Genomic DNA, 15,683 nt, shown 5'->3' with positions numbered 1-15,683 from the left:
GGAAAGAGAGCTACCTCTAAAGATGGCTTATAATATCTGAGATTATTTCCCTTCTGAAAATAAAGCAAGCCTAAATGACTACAGATCTGATGCCCTACTTTTAGAAATTTAAGTAAGATGATTATCTAATTGTCTAAACTAATTTATGTAAGTATCTGTTGATAGAAATTAATGTTAGCTTCTTTAAACTGGGAAATAGATTTACTACTTTTTTTTTTTTCAGACCACATTCATATATCTTTTTTATTTTAGAAATGTTGCTATGAATGTTCTGTAGTGTTTCCCTCCTTGTATTTCAGCAAAAAAAGCATTCAGGCAAAAGATTAAGTAGAAATTAGTACAAGTCAGATGTGAGCACAACTCCTCATGTCTTTTCTCTTGATATTACAATGGATTGCATAAAACAATTTATACATTGTGTGTAAATGTTAGAAATGAAAAAGAAGAAATCAATTAGAATAAATAAATCTGTGTTTTACAAACTTTATTTTTCCCTCCATGACCATGTAGGACAAAGCTCAGCCAGAGACACAAGCCACAAGCTTTGGAAATGTGCTTTTTAATGCAAAACTTGCAGTAGATGATCCTGAAGCAATTCCGTTAGTTAAACAGCCAGGCTCTGATGGATTTAAAGTAGACTCAACTCCTCTGTTTCAGGTATGATTTCTGTAGCTTAATAGCAAGAGCACTAAACCAACAAAGAAATACTTGCCCAAGAAGTGCTGTTAACAGTAAGTCATATTGAAGCCAATAGATTTATTGTGATTCCAGTGGCAGTCAAACAGGATTATAAATGATTAAAAAATTCTAGATATAAAATCTGGAGCACTTATTAAGAGATTTCTGTGGGAATACTATGCTTTTCTCTTGCTTAACTCCACATTCTAATCAGAAATTATACAAATTATTCTTATGCATTTCTTCTAAGAACTTGATAAATTTCTTGTTACACAGCATTGTTCTGTTCCTTCCAATCTCACTTGTCAAAGACAGAAAAGAATCATAAATATTTATAGTGAATTAAATAAAAATGTAGTTATTAGCATTTTCTATGCAATCTTTTCCTTGCAAATTTGCACATTATGAAACATGTAAGCACTGGAAATTCTAGAAATTGACAACTAAAGAGTGAAAGTCTTTCTTAATTAGGTATAATCCTTCAGCTGTGTGCATTCATCCCTTTGATCAATGTAACCCAGTCAGGAATTATTTCTTTATTATTTGTCTCTTAGGTATTTGCAAAACTACATTCAAAACTCAAGTGTATGAACTGGTAGAGAAAATATTGAGACTTTAGTTAGGCTAAATTAGACTTTAGGAGACTTTAATCCTACTCCTGGCCACTTCAGTATTAAAGGTCCTGTTGTAAGCAATGCAATATTTAAGAGAACAACCTATTTAACAGTATAAAAAGGGTTTTAAATATGCCCCCATGAAAATTAAATCTCTTTTTTTGTTATACGAAGATTCCATTTCAAATCCAGTGAGTTTTGGCCCTCATTCTGTCAAAAGAATGTAAATATGAAGAAACAACCATATATCCTGAAAAAGACTTGGAAAAAACAAGAGTAAAATAGAAAATGTGTTATTCATCACAATAATAGAACTTAGCTGCAGCCACTGAAATTATCAGACAGTTGCTTTAAGACTGTATTCAAACAATCCTATTGGACCTTGTGGAAGCCAAATTTATTATGTATCCTGAAAAGAGAAGACAAATTCAAGGAAGAGAACATCATCTAATGCAAATTGCAGGGAATCGTGCAATCACAGGAAGGATGAGGTTGTCAAGAACCTCTGGAGATTCTCCGTTCCAACCACCTGCTTAGAGCAGGTTGCCCAGGACTGTGGCCAGTTGGATTTTTAACAACTCCAAGGATGAAGCTTCCCTCCACAGCTTTCCCGTTGCAATGTTCAACCATCCTGACAGTTTAAAATTGTTTCTTATGTGAAAATGGAAATAGAGCCACAGCCAGGGCATAGTCAGCTAGCAATTAGGCCTGGAATGTTCTCTTCTGTGGCCTGTTTACAGTTGAGGTTCTTTTGAAGGCCATTGGTACTAACAGTACCCAAAAAATGCCAAGGTTATGCCTCTTCATCTGCACCTGATAGCCATAGAGTCTGGCCATGGAGAGGAATGGAAACTACCCTCTCTTAAAATTTTGGCAGAAAACATGACTCCTCTGGTGCACATTGACACGTACTGGGGGGCTTATCTGTGCATGATTTTGAAAGTACTTGTCCAGGCAATCAGTTCAGAACAGTGATTGATTTCCTCTGTCAATATTGCTGTCTGATCGTGTATGTGTGTGTTGAATACAAAACACTGTGTCTTTCTAGGTGTCTTTGGGTAGGGAGTGGTATGTCCATGCAATCTACACTGTACGTTCAAAAGAGAATGCTAACCGCGGAATTGGCAAAAGAAGTGTGGAGCACCAGTACCACTCGCTCTTGAGTGGTGGGAGCTCAGGACTATCCACCCAGAGACGTCAGAAGAGGGGAGCTGAGCAGGATCAAGAACTTGCAAAAGACATTGGAGCAGAAAACAACCGAGGAACAAACATACAGCACATAGCACTAGATCGCACCAGCAAGAAACAGGTCCCTCAAAGGGAGGTTGCAGTCAATGGTATTTTCCCCAGGGAGCTGAATAACCAAAGTGCAGGTGTCAACATAGTCACAATCATTGGTGGAGCTGCTGCCATTTTCCTTGCCATCTGCTTAATTGCAATTATTGTTTTGCTGCTAAAATGGAAACAAAATTCTGAGAAGAAGGAAGCCACAAAGGAGTCAGGCAGCAATGAACCAATGATGCTACCGTATAATTACACAAGTGACAGCTCAGAGGTTTGATACCAAGATGACAGGATTCAAGCCGAAGTCTTCAGAGTGCCTCAAAAAGAACTTGAACTGCACTTCATGGTGATCATGGTGACTCATGAGGAATGAAAAGTTCATATGCTTCTAGGTGTACTTGAAATTTTTTATCCTGAGCTCTTGCTGCCATCATCAGCAACAGAAGAATCCATACCAAACCTCCCACTATGCACAAAGGGTCATCCTGATGTCCCTATATCATGCACTAATCTGAAGTAGCAATTCAAGGAACTGCATTGTAAGGGAGAGATTTTTTGTTTTGTTTTTGTGTTTTCTGACATTTCAAAAAAGTAGAAGAAACTATCTAAAGGTGCTATATATCCTGTCTGCAATAAGAGAGGAAATCTGTTTCTTCGGAAACACAAAATACTTGAGAGGAGGAATCCTTATACTCTTCAGTTTAATTTTGTACTGTTTCTCACAAAGAATTCAACGTCTACAATGAAAAGTGATGAAATGCCCTAGGCATGAATCCTCCCTCCTATAAGCTTTTTACTTCACTTAAGCTATACCAGTGATTTGTTTTTACCTTTTTTTACTTATGTGTAACTGAACTTTTTCAAACAACAGATAGATTAGACAGCATAACACTATAAACAGTTGCATGTCACAGATGCAATACCTACTCTTGCCTGCATATTCTTATTCAGCTATTTAATTAAGGTTTTTCCCCCCTTATTTATGTTTATATAAAGCCAAAGAATGCAACAGATCTGGAAAGAAATTCGTTTTTCACAGAAACTGAACGTTTATGTCCTCTTAAGTTTATAATGGATCATGGAGGTGTTGTAAAGTAAATTATACTTTTTAGTGCATATCCACTGCTGGGAAATGCAAGCGTTAGTATTTCAATACCTAGAGAAGATTATCGATAGAGTTACATTCAAAATGCAGAGGACAAGGTTCTGCCTGAACTGAACCTAGGAATCATTGTACTGAATCCAGCATGTCATTGTCAGTTGCTATATTAAATGGCAACAAAGTAAAGAAAAAAAATTAATATTTGATTGAATCACATAGTATTTATTACTGTATAATCATAGCACATCTTGACAAATGTCCTCGGTCATTGTTGGGCATTTTTTAACAAGTTACTACTTTTGCAAGAGTAATTCTAATTTTCTCTCAGTGTTCTTGATTTAGGTAACATGACAGCATGATATTCCACAGAAGTTTGGATCAGAAGTGTCCCATGTCATTTCTTAGGAAACAGGACCTGTTCTGCCCCAGAGATACTCTGCCAAATGTTTGGCTATGAAAGCTATGTAACCCTTAGGACAGATTGTACCATTTGTCACACTAGTATTATATACAAATAAGCCCTTTCAAGTCGTAGAATCAGAGAATCATAGAATCGGTTGGGTTCAAAGGGACCTTAAAGATCATGTAGTTCCAACCCCCCTGCCACGGGGAGGGACACCTCCCACTGGACCCGGTTGCTCAAAGCCCTATCCAACCTGGCCTTGAATACTGCCAGGGATACAACATCCACAAATTCTCTGGCAACCTGTTCCAGTATCTGACCACCCTCACAGTAAAGAACTTCATAATATCTAATTTAAATCTACCCTCTTCCAGTTTAAAGCCCTTACTCCTTGTCCTATCACTATATGTCCTTGTAAAAATACCCTCTCCAGATTTCTTGTAGGCCCTCTTTAGGTATTGGAAAGCCCACGTTCTTAAGCTGGGGACCCCAGAGGTGAATGCAGTACTACAGGTGGGGTCTCATGAGAGCCAAGTAGAGGGGGACATCCCTCAACCTGCTGGTCACACTCCCCTTGATGCAGCCCAGGATGCATTTGGCTTTCTCATTGACCTACACCCCCAATGCCTTCTCCTCAGGGCTGCTCTTAATATATTCTCAGACCAGTCTGTGTTTGTGATTGGGATTGCCTTAACCCAGATGCAGGACCTTGCACTTGGCCTTGTTGAACTTCATGCGATTGGCACTGGCCAACCTCTCAAGCATGTCAAGATCCATCTGAATTGCATCCCTTCCCTTCAGCGTATTGCCCACACTACACAAGTTGGTGTCATTGGCAAACTTGCTGAGGGTGCTCAATCCCACTGTCCATGTCGCTGACAAAGATGTTACAGTGCCAGAGTCAATGGAGTTGTCAAAGGAGTTAGTTAAAATATAGAAACTATATAAAATCTGAATCATGCTGTTGAGACTGTTGCTAAAATACCTGTTGCCTTCCACCACCTTGTGGTGGTAGGTGCAGCCAGCCCCCAAACTACCTTCAGCTGCAATACACTTGGTCTTTGATATTCTGGGGATCATGCTGCAGAGATCTGAGCTAGCTGAGCAGGATCCAACTTGAAAGCAGCCTGGCTGGAAGCACACAATGCTGCCTCTGAACTAAAATATCCATCCAAAAGATTTTCTGGGCTGGCTGTGGCGCACTGTCAGCACAGATAGACCTAACCTAGTAATTCTTCACAATCGTCCTCTGAGCCATAAAGACTCAGAAACATTGAGGTGTACTAGGCTAGGAATATCTGTGCTATGATTCATGATACACTGTGAATATGTCCACTGAGGAATTCATGCTGGTATCTTTTTTTTGCTCTGCATTTATATTGTTATGACTTCACTCATTTAACAAGATTTCATCAGGTTTTCACCAAATGAATCAGGTCAGAATCTGTCCTACCTTTTCTAGGTTTTCTGAAGACTATGATTCAGGCTGCTTAATGGAAGCATTTTTGCAGCAACTTGAGGGTTGGACTCCATTACTAAAATCATTCAGTCATCTTTTATTTTGGTTAGTCTGAATTCTAGCCTGAAACAATTACCCGCAAGACATTCCCAGTGCATTAGACCTTTTTGCTGGTCACCTGACACTAATTTACTCCTTTAATGAAGTTCCTGGTGTTGTGATCCCTGTATTATGTGTGCAAGATTGATCAAAGATTTAGCCCACAGATACATTTTCTATTTAAAGTTCACCACTAAGTTGTGAATGTAACCTAAGATCAAATTTGCCTTTGTGCCTATATGTGAAATCACTATGATAATAAATACAGAATTTGTCTCCTAAGACCTACATGTTTGGGTAACAGCAATCAATGATTCTACAGAAAATGGGACACATGTAAATAATAGGACATTTAAATATTTATAAAATGCCTGTTTTGTATAAGCAGAGAAGATCTTTTTAAAAATATATGTATAGAATACAGAAATTAGGTGTTTATCAGTAAAGCCATTTTTCTGCTTCTTGATTTTGACAGACAAGTATCATTAAAGTTGCTTGCAGGCAAAATCTTTTTTATTTTTTATTTTTTTTAATAAAATCACATCAAAAAACATGTGTTCTACAAGCCAAACATTTAGCTTGGTAAACAACTTGATCACTGCTTTGTATAGCGTTTGATTACAACTCTGTAAAATGTTTAGGCTGATGGGGATTATCAGATTAATGTTTTTCTAGTAGGGCAAACTGGTAATAACAAAGAAAAACATAAAGAAAACACTAAAAAGCTGGACAAGCATGAGTAAGATTCATGAGTCAGATATCAAAGTCCTCTGCCTGGGAAAAAAATCCCAATGTTTTCAGTGGGGCCTGCCGGATTTGTCCCATTCTTAAGAAATTGGATTTCTTACAATTCAGTGAACTATAAATACATCTGTACCAGCATGCCTTTTTTATTATGGCTTCAAGGTTTTAGTTTTCAGCAAGATGTTTTTGAGGCTTATTAACATTTTCCTTTCTACTTAACAAGTGACCTTGTTTATACTAACCTGAGTAAGTGCCTCGTTCCCAGTTATGTGCACAAATATGTTAATATTTATCTATCCATGCAATAAACTGAGTATATTTTATATATATATATTTAATCTATTTCCAGATTATGTATTCAATCCTCTTTTCCCTGGAGATGCTTATTCTGCTAGCAGTAATCCCGTTTGTTAAGCCATTTATACAATAACTACTGTATTTAAATTTGTCAAAAATCTTTCCATGCATATTTATTTGGAACATTTTTTTGCTTATGTCTATGGCTGTGATATTTGGCATTTGTATCAGGAAAAAAATAAAACTACCTTTGTTTTGGTTACTGATGTAGGATTTGTGTATGAATATCACACTGTGGAGGGGGGTCAGTAACGCAGGGTTAAGAGAAACTAATTTGTCACTGTGATGGAAGAACATAAACTTACTACTGTGTTTGCAATAAATCTCACTGCTTTGTTCCTGAATTGATTGTTTTCTAGTCATGAAGTGGGTTATTTTTTAGTCATTGTGATTGTACTCATGGCTCAGAGAGGGGTTTTCCTTTCAATTCCAGAACATCAGAAATCTCCTGATGTCTGCAAGTCCTTTGTAGGGTGGATTGCCACATTCCTGTGTGCTGGTAGGGTTTCTTGCACCAGACTCGCTGACAATTGAAGATGAGCCTGCAGGAAGCAGTTCTCTTGTTCCTGCAGTGCTGATGTTGCTGTCAGTTTTTTCTTCTGCCAGCTTACTAGATTTTTTAACCAGTGGCAAATGTACCAGGCTAGAAATATATGATATGTAGACACAGTGAACCTGTTTTAGATATAGAGATATACACACGCACACACACATATACGTGCTATGATGCAGAAAGACAAAGTGGCTCATAACCTTTTCCCTCTCACCCCACCCTTTGTAAACTGATTTCTGTGTGAACTTAAGGAAGCACCCACCTCCTTCACTCTCAGAAAAGCTGTACTTCATGTCTAGTTACACAAGTGACACAGTGTATTTACCAAGTGCTATAAGGAATAATAAACTAACAGGCAGTGATTCCTGCTTTGCTGTGTTTGTTCCCTTCTAAACTTGCCCATGTGGATTATACTTTTAGCAGTTACTTAGACTAAGCTGAGCCATCCTGTGTGAGAGCTCTGTGTATTGATTTCTGCCAGGGCAAATCAGATTGGAAGTGTTTCCATCCTGCTGCAATATAAATAGCTTTATATGATGTAAATGAATGAAGAAGCTGCTCATGGACTATAGCACTGTGGTAAATCAAAGGGCATTCATTTCCCACTCCAAGATTGTCCACAGTGATCAAGTCATGTCTGCATTCTGGTACTACTCGGGTATCCAAACATGTTCCAGCAGGTCCAGGATGACTTTCTCTTCAAAGCCCAAGCATGGTTACATTTCAGTATTTATAGGAGTGATGATTTTTTAGCACATCCTCGCTCTCTTTTGAAATAATGAGTCAGCTTCTACCCTAAAAGAGTTCAGCTCCTACCCCTGAATGCTTTAGCTTTGAAAGCTCTTCAGTAAATTACTCTCCTGTGATTCAGTTTGGTTTTCTTATTATTTATCTCAAGAGATAATCCATTCAGAATTAACTTGTGCTACTGTTGCTTTATCAAGTAATCATTGACTTCCAGTAGAAATGAAGGAAACAGGTGGACGATTCTTAAATGGTGCATCTCATTTAATTTCATGGCCATGCACTAGATTCCTGCTATCTCCTATTTTCATGGTACACATTTTCCTGAGTGTAAATTTACATGTAAAGCATGAATCTGTAGCTGTGCAAACTGAAGTGCTCCATTCAAACTAGTGCAGCTGGAAGAGCAGGTGTAACAATTGTCATCCCTAGCATCTTTTTGACCATTCTGTAGCAAAAGCTTTAACTCAGTTATCATGGAAGACAAGGCATTCTGGATAAGTGCACCATGTACCCACTTCTTTAATAATACATTAGTTTCCAACTTTTTCTCTCTTAAACTCACTTTCCAAAAAGGCACATAATGGAACGAAATGAAACAGCAAATGACAAAAAGAATGATAAAAGATAAGGAATATCTTCCCAATGAGGTGAGATTAAATAAATAAGATTCTTCCACTTTTCAGCCTCAGAAAAAGATACCCAAGGGAAAGTATTACAGAGGTGCATTATATCCTAAATATTACAGAGACAGTGAGTAAGGAACAATGATTCATAGTTTCTTGTAATATTTTAGTATTTATTATTATTCTTTTTCCTTTTTCTTCCCTAAAACTCCACTACTGGCCACTGTCAGAGGGAGATCACCCAACCCAGAAGAGCACTCTCATGCCCTAACAGTTGTACAAAGAGCCACCGGTCCCAGGCTTGGAATTGGTAACATGAAGTACAAAACCCATAATACTGTGGTGTTGTGTTTTGATTTTTTTGGGGAGGGGTTGGGGTGGGTAACAGGAAAGTTTCCATTTGCCAGCACCCTAGGTCTCTAACCGCTAGCTTACCTGCACCTCACATCTGCCAGGACCTCCTGCTGAGGACTGCTTGAAATGGTAGCATGAGTCAATAGCCTTTTCCTGGCATATATCCCGTGAAGGCATATGATCAGGCAGAATGAAGTAAAGCATCTGGAGAGAGGAAATTGGGGGCAGAGGTAAAAGATACTGTTGATGATTTTATTTACCTTATAAACATACTCCATTTATTCTCTGCTGTTTCTAACAAAAGGTTAAAAGAATATTTCTTGGGCTATCAAGTGTCTTTTTCATTGATGTGTTTTTTTATTATGTTTCTAATGGCACCAAAATGATCCTGGCAAGAAAGAAACATAAATACCAGCTACTACTTTCTTTAAAGTAGTAGCTCATGGAGATGTGCCCCTCAGGGACTGGTCCCCAGTATCATCAAGTCTGTGAAACAGACGCTGGAGTTGGATCTTGCTAATCCTTCAGATCAACAAAAGCCTCTGTTCTTTGAGGACAAAACGATGTCGATATGTCAGGCGGGTCCAGTACTTCTATGCCCACATCCAGTGGTAGCATTACACAACAGTGCCACAGATCACCTCCTCAGCAGTGTGCCTTACACAGTCTTGTGGAGGCAGGATTACTGGCCTCCTGTTGTCAGGATCTTGAAGAACTTCCAATAGGAGGAAGGGAAAGATTTGCATCCATCCTCAGAAAGCATCAGATAGACAGATTTGTAATGGCTTTATGGGCATCAGCAGCTGCCCATGCATCACACAGACATCAACTTTTGTGTGCCCAGGACTTAGCAGAGGTGCCACATGATGTCCTCCATATTCCATGCAACCTTAATGCATCAGAATATGCAGGCACCCTCAGGGCTCCTCTGCACCCTGGGAGACTTCTTCCGTCTTAGGTTGTAAAATCAACCATTAACTCATCATGCTGCACAAAGGATGTGCTCATTTATGTCTTGTCTTCCAAGACTTCAGAGGCAAAAGTCTCAGCAGACTGTTGACTTTACCTAAACTGCACTCAGATCCTCCCTTAGGTGAACTTTAATAACAAGGTCCAAAAAAAGCCATTATAGAGCTATCATGTATCATGATGGTCACAGGCACCTAAAAGTTGCTGAACAGAAGTGGAACAGCTGCTGATTAAGGGTCTACATGCCATGTTTGGTTATGGGAAAACTTTGTTCGTTGGCAGGGAGTCTCAGCGCAGTAGTCTGTACGCTGGGACCTGAACCTGCCTGCAGGACGTAACCAGAGTGGTGTGCGGCTGCAGCTCCTTCATTGCTAACCTAGATGTTTTTAACCAGACAGGAGTCTCAAAAGAGATAATTTCAGAGGCATAACACACTTCTTGTTTTTATGTAGCCAGGCTAAACGTGAACAATTCAGTTACTGTATTTCCTTGCTGGCATGTTTTTCTGAATTAGTTGAATAGTTGTACAGCTTGTCCAGAAAATTCAGATTCTGTAATCAGGCATTAGCCTGAAGAAGTTTGCGTGCACACCTCCTGCAACAGTTGCTTCTCCCATTTATTACTATTTCCACAGTGGTGGGAATTTTCTTACACTAAAACACCGCACTCGGAACAGGACCACCAGTAACAGCTCTTTGACTTGGTTTGTTGCTGCTTGGATTTTCATTTCCAATTTAGCTCTCAAAATGAAGATGCTGGGGAGATATTTCTCCCCCAGGAAATTTTAGTTTCCTTATGAACTGTGAATTTGACATCCGTAACATCTTTATGAATGCTAAGACTGATGCCAACAATTCAAAAAAATTCTTGCAGCATTTAAGCATTGCCTGTAGTTCCCACCTGGAACTGTCAGCTGTGGTAATATGCATTATCCCAGACTCCTTATGAAGTGGCCGAGAAGTTTTATTTTCCAACAAAACAATTGGTTTCAAGGCATGACTGCAACAAGTGCATGTGTGTGCACACAAACACACATACACAGAGAATATGTTTTTATTAGTCCATAAATTTTGTATAGATTGTATTATGTAATATATATATTTTAAACTTTACATATGGTTATATATAATACGTTTGTGCCTTTTATATGGTATGCAATACATACTGATATATGTAAATAGTACATATTTTATGGTTTTGGACTATACAATACAATTTTTTATGTCTATGTAATTCCTCAGATAAGATCACAGGGTTGAAGTGTTACACATTGGGAAGCAGAATTCAAGGTGTATTTGCCTGGAAGAAACCACAGAAGCCAGACTGACAAACAAAATCTGAGAATGCACCTCCCAGCACTTGGGGTCAGGAAGACTGATTTGATACACTCTGCTGGAGTCCAAAATAAGCAAATTGGTGACATTCAGGGCTGTCTCCCAGATGGTAGCTCCTGGAACCACCATCTTCAATCTCTACTTCCAGCTTGAGCTTTTCAGTTCTGGTCTGCTGCCAGATGCCAGGGAGCAGCACAACCATTCCTCAAAAATACCTTGTGTTTGGAGAGCAGCAAGTAAAAGCGTAGAGAAAAAGAGAAGTTAAATGACAGAAGTTCTCCAAAAGTTCATGTTTCAGTGCCTTTTCTATTTATTTTATGTTAAGATGTTGCAGTAGCAGGATTTCCCCCTGCAAGGGGGCTGGAAAGTGATAGCCGTGGCAGCAGCTTCTCCTTACACCCCTCTCCTGGGCTGCTGGTCTTTCAGTTCCCTTTCTGTGACTGCTGTGAGCTGGTTTTGGTCACTTATTAGCAGAATGGCCTGGAAATGCTGCCAAGTAGGAGGAAAGCAGTAGGCAGAGGGCCAGTGACAGGGATGCTGCCAGTGTCTGGACCATGTGAGGCCTCTCTCCCTGGTGCCCAAGCATTTTAAGAGAGTCTTTTTCATTTGGTGAATGTATGAAGTTAAAACCTAGTCAGCTGCCCAGGGAGTGAGGGAATTTGGCTGCTGAACAAAGAAGAGCCGTTTTCTGTCAGACACAGTCCAGAATTTCTCTAAGGGGCAACAGAGGTGTTGCTTTATTCCCACATGAGTGCCCTTGGATGGGACCTTAACTCTATGGTGGGTCCTGGCACCCTCAGCCAGTGCAGGAGATGGTGCTTTGCTCCAGTTCAGACCAGCCCTTGCTGTCCCTCTGGAGCACTCAAACCTAACGTTCAGTCCTCTTCTCATTAAACGAGCTGCAGCAATTAGTTGCAGAATAAAGTGAAAAGCAGAGCTCAAGACACAAGGACACAAGGAGCATCCCACCTGGTAAGTCACCAACACTGGCTGCAGAACAGGCGAACCTGTTGCTTAAAAGAGATCAGTGGGTTGGAAAAAAGGATAAACGTGTGCTTAAAAGAAAAGTAGACAGGTCAAGGGGGTGCCTGCAGGTTAAAAGGCACCTGTTTGTGGGAACAGTTTCACAAAGCCTGGTTGAATATTCAGAAAGTTCTTAATTTAGTGATGTGAGAACAAATAGTTCTGTCATCTTCTCTGATTTATTTCTTTTGAGGTTTTGCTTCATAACTTTCTGGCAAATGTAAATTCATTCTCATTTTTGCCTGGTGCTCTCTCTCATGTACCTGCACTTTAAAGGGAAACTGTCAGAGCCACATTCATCTTTCTGATACAGATCTTTATAAACTGGCCACACTGTGTGAATTCTATCATTAAGAAAAACAAACAAAGAAAACCCTATAAACAAACAAACAAACAAACAATACTATTGAGGAAAAACTACACACCTGCATTTCACAATTTTCATGAAATGTAAAATACTGAAAATTAAATACATCAGAAATGACCAGGCTCTTTTTCAATCTAGTAAAATCAGCTCTTATGGCATTAGTGACCTACATTGCAAAAACGGGGAAAATAAATCGCCTTCAGTGTTAATACAATCATTAACAGCAGAGAGATGTCAAATCGGACATGGTCTGGGCTCAGCTGTCTTCTTCCTTCTGCATCTTTTTGCTTTATGACCTCCTCATTTTCCTTTTACTGTAGCACCTTCTTGCATTTTATTTACTGTGCTTTTTTGCTGCACGAAAATGTTGAAAACCTGCCACCTTCTGTTCTTTTCTGTTACTGCACACTGGAAACCTCTGCAAAACGAGTGTACACCTGCACACAGATGCGTGCAGGCACACGCACATGCAGGTAAACCTACACATGTACACCTTTCTTAAATCCCTCTGACCTACCAAAATCTCTATGCACAGGCTTTTCTTTAGTGTTTGCACTCTGGCTGTTACAATAAACATGTTCACTAAAGGGTTTCGAAGGAAACCAGAAACTAGGTTAATTCTGACTACTGTTATTGGAAAAGTAAAGGGGAAGGAGGAAGGTGATACTTCATCCAGTCTCTCTGTAAGGACTGTACTGGACAAAGATCTGTATCTGCTTTTTTACCTTCTTATCCTCAGCTCCTTCACCTCCACACGTACATCCGCACATACACTCTTCTCTTAAGAGCTCCTTTGGATGAGTCTCCCTTCTATCCTGTCACCGATGCAAGGATGCTGAAGAGCTTCTGCAGGGCACCTGAGCATCCCCACTTGCACACTAACACAAAAAAAGCAGCGGGATGGGGAAAACACAGCACGGTTCCAGCCCCTAAGTTTCACTTCCGTGTTTCATTGACTTTTAACCTGAGTTTTTGTATTGCTGATGATCACTATTCCTCTCAAAAAAACAAACACAAGGGGCATTTCTTATGCCACTACCCCAAGTTTATCCCAGCGTCTTAGTCTTCTGTTATCCCAAATAAAGCACATTATGGGTATGAGCAGCTTCCTCTGCATAGATTTTCCTACCCATATTTCCCCTAAAGACGTTTAAGGAGTATCCATAACTATAACTTGGACTTTGGCAGGGCCTGGCTGGCTCTCCAAACTCCAAGGTATGAGAAATACTTAATTTTCTGTTCTTTAACTGCTAACAAGTGGTCTGCCCCTTTCCAAGAAGAGAGGGCTGTGTTCTTGGGTCTTAGCTTCTTTTCACTGAGGACTTTGCAGTGAAGACCATGTAGGCAGGAGATAGTTCTGTGTTAGGTGACAGAGGTGAAGAGCAGCAGCCAGAAGTGAGGGCAAGGGGATGTATGTAGCCACAGAACTGGTGTTTGTGGGTTGCCTTTGCAGGCAGATATGGAGATGGTCAAGGTACATCTCTCAGGGCTGCAGAAAAGGAAGGAATGTCTTTTCTTTATCTGTGTTTGCATGACGAGTGTTTTCCTAAGCTCACAGCTGCATTGTTATGTACCTTATACACATTATCTTGCTTTTATATGGTCTTGGACTGCTCTGTGGAGGGGATCCTGGCTGTCTGACTCCTCAGAGAGGGCACTTTCAGATATCTGAGTTGCAGATAGGGTTATTTTTTCATTAAGAGCACTGTAAATACAATTAAACCAGACTTTATTTCTACTATAACTCCCCTGGTAGAAGGGCTATCTGCAGACTGTAAAGAGAAATAGGTAAAAAGAGTAAAATAAATATCCTTAGAAGGTGTATTTTGTCTCTGTGTTCTTTTAACCTCAGAAGTACATGTTATGACAGAGAAGACAAAGACCCTCTCCACCTATTTCTGTGTGCCAGAAAAGAGTTAGCATATCTAAATAGCTGGCCCTGTATCACAAAACCTTAAGGTGCTTTAATTCCTTAGAAGTGAAGCTAGCCCTCTGCTTACTGTGAAATATGGGAGCTTAGAAATGATTTAAAATTATCTTTCCCCCTCCCTTCTAGTCGTAAGTGGAATTTAGCTGGAACACAGAATAGGGGCCCCATGTTTTCCCAGATAAGCTTATGATTTGCAGGGAGTGGGAAAGAAGAGTGTGTAGCAGTAAATCAGAAAGTCCATAAGGCGTGGAGAGAGGTCAGGCTTCTGACTGCAATAACCACTTCAGAAAGGATGCAAGTGAGATAAGGCTTGTTCTTGGCATTAAATGATGCTGGTCAGCACAAAACATTTTGCTTTGCCTTCCAGGGTCTAATGCCATGAAGCTGATATAGCTGGGTAGAGCAAGGTGTTCATGACTAGCTCGGAGCTGCCAACTGAGAACACCACTGACTTTATAAAAGCTTAGCCTTAAAATACGGCTTGAACAGCAAGCGCTGCTTTTGCTGGTGCACTTTCTTGAGAGATGATAGATTAGGCAGTAGGTTAAAAAGCCAGATAGAAACATGGAATTCTATCGAGACAAGTTGGTTTTCGAGATAGTTGAGCAAAGGCTGTGATATCAGCAGGTGAGTGGCTCTCGGTATCCCACAATGAATCCCACAAGAGGTATCTCAGACGATAATGCATGTTTGAATCTGAAACGCCAAGTGGGTCACCTGGTATTACTCTTTTTCTCTTCTTTTTCTACACGTGTTTGGGCATTCAGAGCACACTGGGATAGGTCCCTCCAATAGGATAACCCAAATCTTTTTCCAAAACTCATTGGCTATATCAACATGGTGGAGCTAAGGTATGCAGCTCACATACAAGCAGCCTGTGCTCCCCATTGCTCCTAGTGCCTGTCTGGAAGGTAGAAGGGGGTCTCAGAAAGTAGGACTGGCAATTTCACAGTTCTTCATTAAAACTTGCTGCTGTGGTGGAGCTGCCCACTGGACGGTACAAGGGCTCTGCGTGTACAGTGCTATAGGAGGCCCACATGCTT

General features: G+C 40.0%; 1 protein-coding gene across 1 annotated transcript in view; it reads left to right on the top strand.

The window, feature by feature from the left end:
* FREM2 (FRAS1 related extracellular matrix protein 2) overlaps positions 1-2,853 on the top strand; it is a gene marked incomplete at its 5' end in the record, with an annotated part of 119,544 nt that extends 116,691 nt beyond the window's left edge. The window contains 2 exons of the mRNA XM_010012795.1: positions 511-657; positions 2,341-2,853. Of these exons, the coding sequence (XP_010011097.1) occupies positions 511-657; positions 2,341-2,853 (660 nt within the window). The remainder of the gene's footprint in view (positions 1-510; positions 658-2,340) is intronic.
* Positions 2,854-15,683: the final 12,830 nt, after the last annotated feature.

The sequence above is a fragment of the Nestor notabilis genome, unplaced genomic scaffold, assembly GCF_000696875.1.
Source record: "Nestor notabilis isolate BGI_N333 unplaced genomic scaffold, ASM69687v1 scaffold284, whole genome shotgun sequence".
NCBI lineage: Eukaryota > Metazoa > Chordata > Aves > Psittaciformes > Psittacidae > Nestor > Nestor notabilis.
This window is presented reverse-complemented; position numbering and strand designations above follow the sequence as displayed.